This window comes from Lactuca saligna, chromosome 1 (assembly GCF_052625555.1).
Source record: "Lactuca saligna cultivar CGN05327 chromosome 1, ASM5262555v1, whole genome shotgun sequence".
NCBI lineage: Eukaryota > Viridiplantae > Streptophyta > Magnoliopsida > Asterales > Asteraceae > Lactuca > Lactuca saligna.
Window position 1 is genome coordinate 33722931 of NC_136417.1, and position 7579 is coordinate 33730509.

Below are 7579 nucleotides of genomic sequence, written 5' to 3' on the forward strand. Positions count from 1 at the left end.
TTTACAACATAATGAATTAGCTACACAATTTTCCTAGTACATAAAAGAAAAAAAACTTACCCATTAACGATTCAACCCTATTACCATCCCTTTATATAACCTAAAATGTTATAATAAGGGACATAAAGTATCTCATTCCACAACTTTTTTTTATCGAATCACTAGTTTATCTTTATTAAATATCATCTTGTATTCTTTTAGTTATTTACTTATTTTTTTTTATTGGCGGATCCACTATCTTACCCTACCTCGCCACTTTTCTCCATTCCATGCTAAAAGATCACACCACATGTGACGTCCGACAACTGCCACTCGTCACCACTCTCAACCAATGCCAAGTCACATCCGTCAATCACCATCAGATGCCTTTTATCACCACCACGAAACATCGTGAAATTATAGACACATTAACCAAAATAAAACAAACCACACCGAAATCAAAATAGAAAACAAAAGAAACTTGAACATGCAACCAAAATCAAATCAAACATGATGCATACCAACAAAAAAATGGTACTTTCATTCTCTATGACCATACATGTGTAATCAAAACATAAATAAAAAACAAGAAGTCAATGTTTTTTTAAATAAAAACTATAAAAAATCAATCACGAACCAAAACAAAATCGATCGGGAACTGATCCAAGCACACAATGGTTAGGAGACGTAACTAATTTTGATGTTAGAGAGAGAGAGAGAGAGAGAGAGAGAGAGAGAGAGGGGTTGTGACGATTGTTGTTTCTTCTAACGAGAAGAAGTCTTTGCTTAAAGGGGTTGACAGAAAAGAAGAACAGACTCAAAAGGACAGTGGAGACAAGTGTTACAACAAATGAAATGAGGGTGGTCGGAGAAGGGAGAAGATGAGTGAAGTAGATTCAAAGGGGTAGAAGGGTAGAGACGTGTAATTTTGATGTTAGAGAGAGAGAGAGAGAGAGGTTGTGACGATTGCTGTTTCTTCTAACGAGAAGAAGTCTTTGCTTAAAGGGGTTGACAGAAAAGAAAAACAAACTCAAAAGGACGGTGGAGGCGAGGTTACAACAAATGAAATGGGGGTGGTCGGAGAAGGGAGAAGATGAGTGAAGTAGACTCAAAGGGGTAGAAGGGTAGAGACGTGTCGACGAAGAATGCATGACTAATCTCTTATGATTTATGAAGGTAATTGAGGAATACATAAATAGGTAGGAGGTGGGATGGTGGGAATCAAATATTTTTTTCATTAAATTTGTCTAGTCTTCTTTAATAAATGAAGGTTTTTTTTTTTTTTTTTTTTTTTTTTTTCACTTGTCACACTCATTCATTTTGCCACATGTCATTTTGGGGTTATTTTGAATTAATTTTTATTCCATATGTAATTTTGTGGTTTTCCTATTTTATTAAATTTCATATGGTATTTAAATTTAATAATAAATGCATATCAATTTCATTAATAGATTTTCCTTATAATTTCAAAATTTTAAAATAATTTGCCTTGATTATTTTATCTAAATGATTTGTTTAAATTTAAAAGAGAAAAAAAAACACTTTAATTTTAGTAATTCAATATTTTTCTTATTTTTCTTATAAATTCAAATTTCTCAAATGTTTACACATATTTAATTGTTTTAAGTACACTCATGTAATATATGAAATTCACACCTAGTATATTATAAATAACAAATAAATAACAAAAAAATAAATAAATAGGTATAAATCCAAATATAGTTATCTTATATCTAGCAATATTTATCGTGTAAATTTAAAACTAACTAAAGACAATTCCAATAAAAAATAAAATATAAAGACGACACAGATCAGACCAAGTTATACGTAATTAATCTTAAAATATTTAATTTATTTATTAGCACTTACTCAAGCATATTATATCGTATAAAAAAAAAGAAAAGTAAAAGGTGTTAAATATTTTAATCAGGAGTATATTGTCGTGGACTCGTAGATTAGGAATCGAGGCACGCAACGCAACAGCATATAATTAAATTTCCGACACTTCAGTCTCTCTCTCTCTCTCTCTCTCTCTCAAAAAGGTTAGAAACACGCACAGTCAAACCAATACTCGCGGCTAATTTTGTTCCATAAATAAACTCAGTCTCGCCGGAAAATAGGATTTTAATCCAGCTGACACCTTCCTCGCCGGAAACATCTTCACTAGCTGCCGCAATCCAACTTTTTTCTGCTGATTCAACTCCCGATCTCTGAGGTCGGTGTGTGTTTTGATACATTTTTCCGATCTCTTATTACAAATGTGTAATCGTTAAATCTCAGAGGCAGGTTTAAGATCTATCGATTTGTTCGGAGAAAAACGTCTGCAATTATCACTCATTTCTACTTGATATTTCTCAGACAGTCATTATTTGTCACTCAAACAGTTTCGTGTGTCTGTGTTTGCATTTAAATGCTTTGCTTAATGTTTGTTTTTTGGGATAAGAGATGCAACAACGGAAGATTTCAAGAAAAAACCCCCGAGACATCTCTTTTCTGGAAGAGGTTTTCTTTACTAAAAATAGAATTGTAGAGTGTTTGGCGCATTTATCATTCTCTGCGTGTGTTTTCATGTATTTAGGTCATCTGGTCATGAGGTTTAAACAATTCTCTATCTCTCTCTCTCACACACAAACACACTTACAATACACAATCACACGCATAGTTTGCATTTTAGATTTTTATCACATGTCGTTACAATTTCATGCCTGCACGCGAATGGCATTTACAGTTGCTCAAAATTCCAATAGTTAACAGGCTCTCGTTGTTTAGATTAGTAAACGTACGATTGAAGTTTGAATTTGATGTTAAAGTTATGATTTCATAGATATGATAGCGAGATGAAGCTATCACATGGTTGATGATGTGGCTTATGCAGTTCAAGTTTGAATCTTTTGCTGTATCTGGCTCCGGATTGTCTTTCTATAAGGGTAATGATTTGTTAGAGGAAAATTTCATACTGGGTGGCATTTTGTTTTGTTTCCAGTTTCCCCTGTGGATTGGAGGTACTAAAGTGAAAGACATAATGATAGCATATTGTTTTCTAGTGGCTTCAAATTGTTAGCAAGTTGATCCAAGTAAGAGATGATGTGTAATGTGTTGAACATTCATGAAGAAAAGTGTCTGTGGGCTTCTAGGTGATATCTATGTGATTTGCAAAACTCTTAAATGTAAGAGAAACAGGGATACATTAAAGAGGACCCTTTGGAGTATGCTGTTGGCCTAACATCAATTGTCCCTCAAAAATAATGAAAATTTGAAAAATTGGACTTTATATTTACACTTAGAGCTATCTTGTGGGCCAGCTATCTCATATCCATTTATCTATGATCATTGTTTGTTTGTTTCAGTTCAAGTGAGTTATTGATACCCTTCATTCTAACAGCTGCAGTTTGGTATGAAAAAATATATATAAACAAGAGCTGTTGATGAGGGAAGCTAAGTCATGGAGGAACCTTTTTAGGAAAAGAAAATTCCATTGTGATTTGGTAAGTTTATGTGGTTTTGGTCATCCTCAGTTTGACTCTGAGTTAGTTTACATTCTTGAGAATTTTTAAATGGATTTTAATAATGTAGGTTCTATACATGTAGGGATGTTATGGCATCAGGATGAAACCGTTTATGGGAGCTGCTTGTATCATAATGCTGTATATTGTATATAGAACCACAAATTATCAGTATCTGGAAACCGAGGTAAACATTGCATTTGATTGGATTATTGAAGACACTTAGAATGGGTAAAGATGATAAATCTTGAAAGATTGAAGTTACAGGCAATGTACTTTATTCATGCAAACTGCAAGAAATAGAGATGTAGTTTATTCAGGTTTTAAAATGTTTTGGAATTGTCAAGCTCATGGCTTCACTAATATGAATCTTTTTGTTATTTGTCTCATCAGATGGAGTCAAGATTGGATCCACTCTACTCATCAAAGGTAGACTTTTGAAATCAAGTGAATCTTACTTCTCTCCTTTAGTGTCAGACTCTCTGTACTGTGTTTGTCAATGGGATAAAATCTGACTTTAGGTTCCTTTTTTTATAAAGTTAATGTGATTTTCTTGCTATTTTCTAGGAATATGCATTAGCTTCCACAAATTTGAAGGGTTTACCTCGTGGTATTATTGAAGCTAAATCTGACTTGGAATTAAAGCCTTTATGGTCCACAAGTAGCTCAAAATTAAAGGTTAGACACAAACCTTAAGGGTTAAATGCAAGAATTAGCCATGCAGTTTAACTGATTTGTTTATTGTAGCATTCCACTTTCATTTCTTCTTGGTATAACATTGTACTTTTGAAAATCTACCCAATTTAATCTGCATTGTTGTAATGGAAAGAAACAAAAGTAGGATGCTATTATGAAAGTACGTTGCTATTTCTTGCATTCAGCCCCTAATGTTTAAAAGTTTTAGTTTCAATAACAATAATTTGCATGGTTTTCCAATTTTTGTGTTATGAAGGGCGATGTTTCAAGTACACATAATTTGCTGGCAATTCCAGTGGGTCTCAAACAAAAGCGTAATGTTAATACTGTTGTTCAAAAGGTACAATCATTGATTAATATCTAGGCCCTGTTTTATTTGTTACCCTTGACATAACATAAAAAAAGTGGGATTGCACAAAAAAGACGTGAATACCCTCCTCATCCTCATCATTGAAAATAGCCCTAGAAAGCTTTTCCAGTTATGTTTAAACCCTTAATGCTCTATATTTTTAGTATGTTTTTTGATGTGTGAATTAACATTACTTTTTTTTTTGTTCAGTTTCTTACAGCAAATTTTACAGTTATCTTATTCCATTATGATGGAAAAGTGGATGGGTGGCGTGATCTTGAGTGGAATGACAAGGTCATACATATTGTAGCCCACAACCAAACAAAGTGGTGAGCTCATATCATATCTGTTTGTTAAGGTTAAGTTTAAGGACATGACATGACACATGACAGAAAAAAGTTGCAATTTTTTATAATATTATTTCGTCTGTGCAAAAGACATAAACGCCCTTCTCTTCTCATCATCCTGACTAAAAGCAACACTAGAAAGATATGAAAGAGAATTCGTAAATAGTATTTACATTATGAGAGAAAATCCGTGATAGTATTTAGAAATGACAACTGAAAATCATTGCCTACAATATCAAGAGATTAATAAGGAAAAATGAAATTGGTATTTGTTGCATTTAGAGCTTTGTGTATATTGTTTGTGTGTTAGGTGGTTTGCAAAACGATTTCTGCATCCTGCTGCTGTGTCGATTTATGATTATATATTTCTTTGGGATGAAGACTTAGGAGTGAATCATTTTAATCCCAGAAGGTAGCTTCATGTTCACCTGTCACATCATCTTTATCTACTTTTATTAGAGTAACCATCTGTAGTTTTTTTTTTGTTTGTTATATTTACAGATACTTGAATATTGTTAAATCGGAAGGATTGGAGATATCACAACCAGCTTTAGATCCAAATTCGACTGATATACATCATCGGATCACAATACGGAAGAGAACAAATAAGTTTCATAGGTAGATATTTTGAATTCAATGCCTTAATTAGAAACAAAGAAAAAAAATTCTCACAATGTTGTTAATGAGTAATGACACGTTCTGTTTTACAATTACAGGAGGGTGTATGACAGCAGAGGCAGTGTAAAATGTTCAGATGACAGTGAAGGGCCACCTTGTTCTGGGTAAGGTGGCATTCATTTATACCAATTCTATTAATTCATGTCATGAAGGTTTTTTTTTTTTTTTTTTTTTTTTTTTTTTTTTTTTTTTTTTTGTTCAAATGTTTTTATTTGGTTGTTGGTGTTTTTCAGATTTGTAGAAGGAATGGCTCCAGTTTTCTCAAGAGCTGCATGGCATTGTGCTTGGCATCTTATTCAGGTAATAATAGAGACACTTTAAAGTTTGATTCAGTTATTCTCAGTTGATAAGCCTTAAAGACTTGAATGTGTTTACTTCCAGAATGACCTTGTTCATGGGTGGGGAATGGATATGAAACTTGGCTATTGTGCACAGGTGAGTTTAACTTTAATTCCTTTTAAACTTTTTTTATTTTTTGTTTATTTTGTTTTTAAATAACTAATCTTTTGTGTTTTTAAGGGGGATCGGTCGAAGAAGGTGGGAGTTGTTGATAGCGAATTTATTGTTCATCAGGGAATACAAACATTAGGGGGGGCTTCTTTTAAAAAGGTTATTCATTTGGACTTAATGCTCAAATAAATGAAAGTGCATTTAGCCCATAATTAAATTATCTCTTTTTTTGCAGAGCTCTAATCATGTGGATTTGTTGAAGGTATTGTTCCTTTTTTCATTTTATGTTTTATCTCCTTCTGTTCAACTCCATCCCTATTGATTCATATTTAGGTTAAATACGTAGTAAACAACAATGTGTATTCGTTGATTTCTTTTTATATCATCCAACTTTCATTTATTTTGATTACAAAATTGTACTAAAAAAATCTCTCCAATCATTGCAATTTCCACTGCTATATTTGGCATATTGTCCTAATATGAAAAAGAAATTGATAGTATAGATTTTCTAAAGTACAATGCTTTAAATTTAATATAAAGTAATGAAAGTATGGTGCTATAATTCACAAATAAATGAAAGTGCACTGCTATTTGTTAAACTTTTCTTATACTAATTAATGGTTTCATTGCATCTCTTTTTCTTCAGAAACATGGTGTTGATGTGCGAGCTGAGGTGAGCCCCCTTTACTTCTTCAATACTATTAAATATATATCTGACTTTTCAATATGTTTCTTGTTTAGATAATTTTGATATAATATTAGTCTGAATTGAAAATCCATCCATGTTAAAGTAAATATTTGGTTAACAAACAGATAAGGAGGCAATCAACAACTGAGCTTCAGATATTTAAAAAGCGTTGGGAAAAAGCAGTGAAAGAGGATACAGCCTGGGTGGATCCTTTTGATAGAAGAAGAAAACAAAGATGAGAACCAATCACATCACCCCCACCCAGGAGTTTTGACCCTTTATTTAGGTTAGTTTTTATTTTTAAATTTTAAATTTTAAATTTTACTTTACTCACATTATTTAAATTTCACATCAAATTGTTTTGTAACTGTTTTGACACCAAATATTCCCATAGTAAATGCTCCTTCCTTTAAATCTCTGTATCCTTCAATCTTGCATGCCAAATTTAGCTTTTCACTGCAAACAATTCATTAATGTAAAAGTGAAAACACAATATATATTATAAAGACTAAAACATATCATATATTTAGCTTTTCACTGCAAAATTTATTTATTAATCAATCCATTTAACTATTATCTAAACTCGTTGAACAATTATACTATAAAAGAAAAAGAAAAATACTAGTTCAATAGCTAAGTCGATGAAATGAATGTAATACGTTGTTTTTTTTTCTATCTATTAACTCGATAACTGGGGAAAAAATGATTTTTCTAAACGGTCAAAAACACATGGGATTCAATCAGTATAGAAAATAGTTAAATTGCTGAATCGATAATTTGATTATAATATATTTTACCCTTATAAGAATAAGCACATACCTTTCGAGTTTCCACAAGAATGCTGACTCGTTCGTACAAAAACCACAAATGGTTTTATCCAACAATTAAA

The 7579-nt window shown here is 32.0% G+C and overlaps 1 protein-coding gene across 6 annotated transcripts; it reads left to right on the forward strand.

Annotated features, from left to right (window-relative positions):
- The first annotated feature begins 1963 nt into the window (after positions 1-1963).
- LOC145032014 (lysine ketoglutarate reductase trans-splicing-like protein (DUF707)) lies at positions 1964-7104 on the forward strand. Of its 6 annotated transcripts, XM_078980693.1 has the most exons (18): positions 1964-2194; positions 2804-2906; positions 3024-3146; positions 3362-3464; positions 3568-3669; positions 3876-3911; positions 4050-4160; positions 4435-4518; positions 4738-4856; positions 5185-5286; positions 5376-5492; positions 5591-5656; positions 5786-5852; positions 5934-5987; positions 6072-6161; positions 6238-6264; positions 6649-6675; positions 6816-7104. In XM_078980693.1, the coding sequence occupies exons 4-18, from the start codon at positions 3405-3407 to the stop codon at positions 6927-6929; spliced, it is 1176 nt and encodes a 391-aa protein (XP_078836819.1). In that variant the 5' UTR covers positions 1964-2194; positions 2804-2906; positions 3024-3146; positions 3362-3404; the 3' UTR covers positions 6930-7104. The 6 variants fall into 6 exon arrangements, with proteins under 6 accessions (XP_078836819.1, XP_078836829.1, XP_078836813.1 ...); XM_078980703.1 differs by lacking the exon at positions 3024-3146 and having other exon boundaries at positions 2804-2981; XM_078980687.1 differs by lacking the exon at positions 3024-3146.
- The last annotated feature ends 475 nt before the right edge of the window (positions 7105-7579 follow it).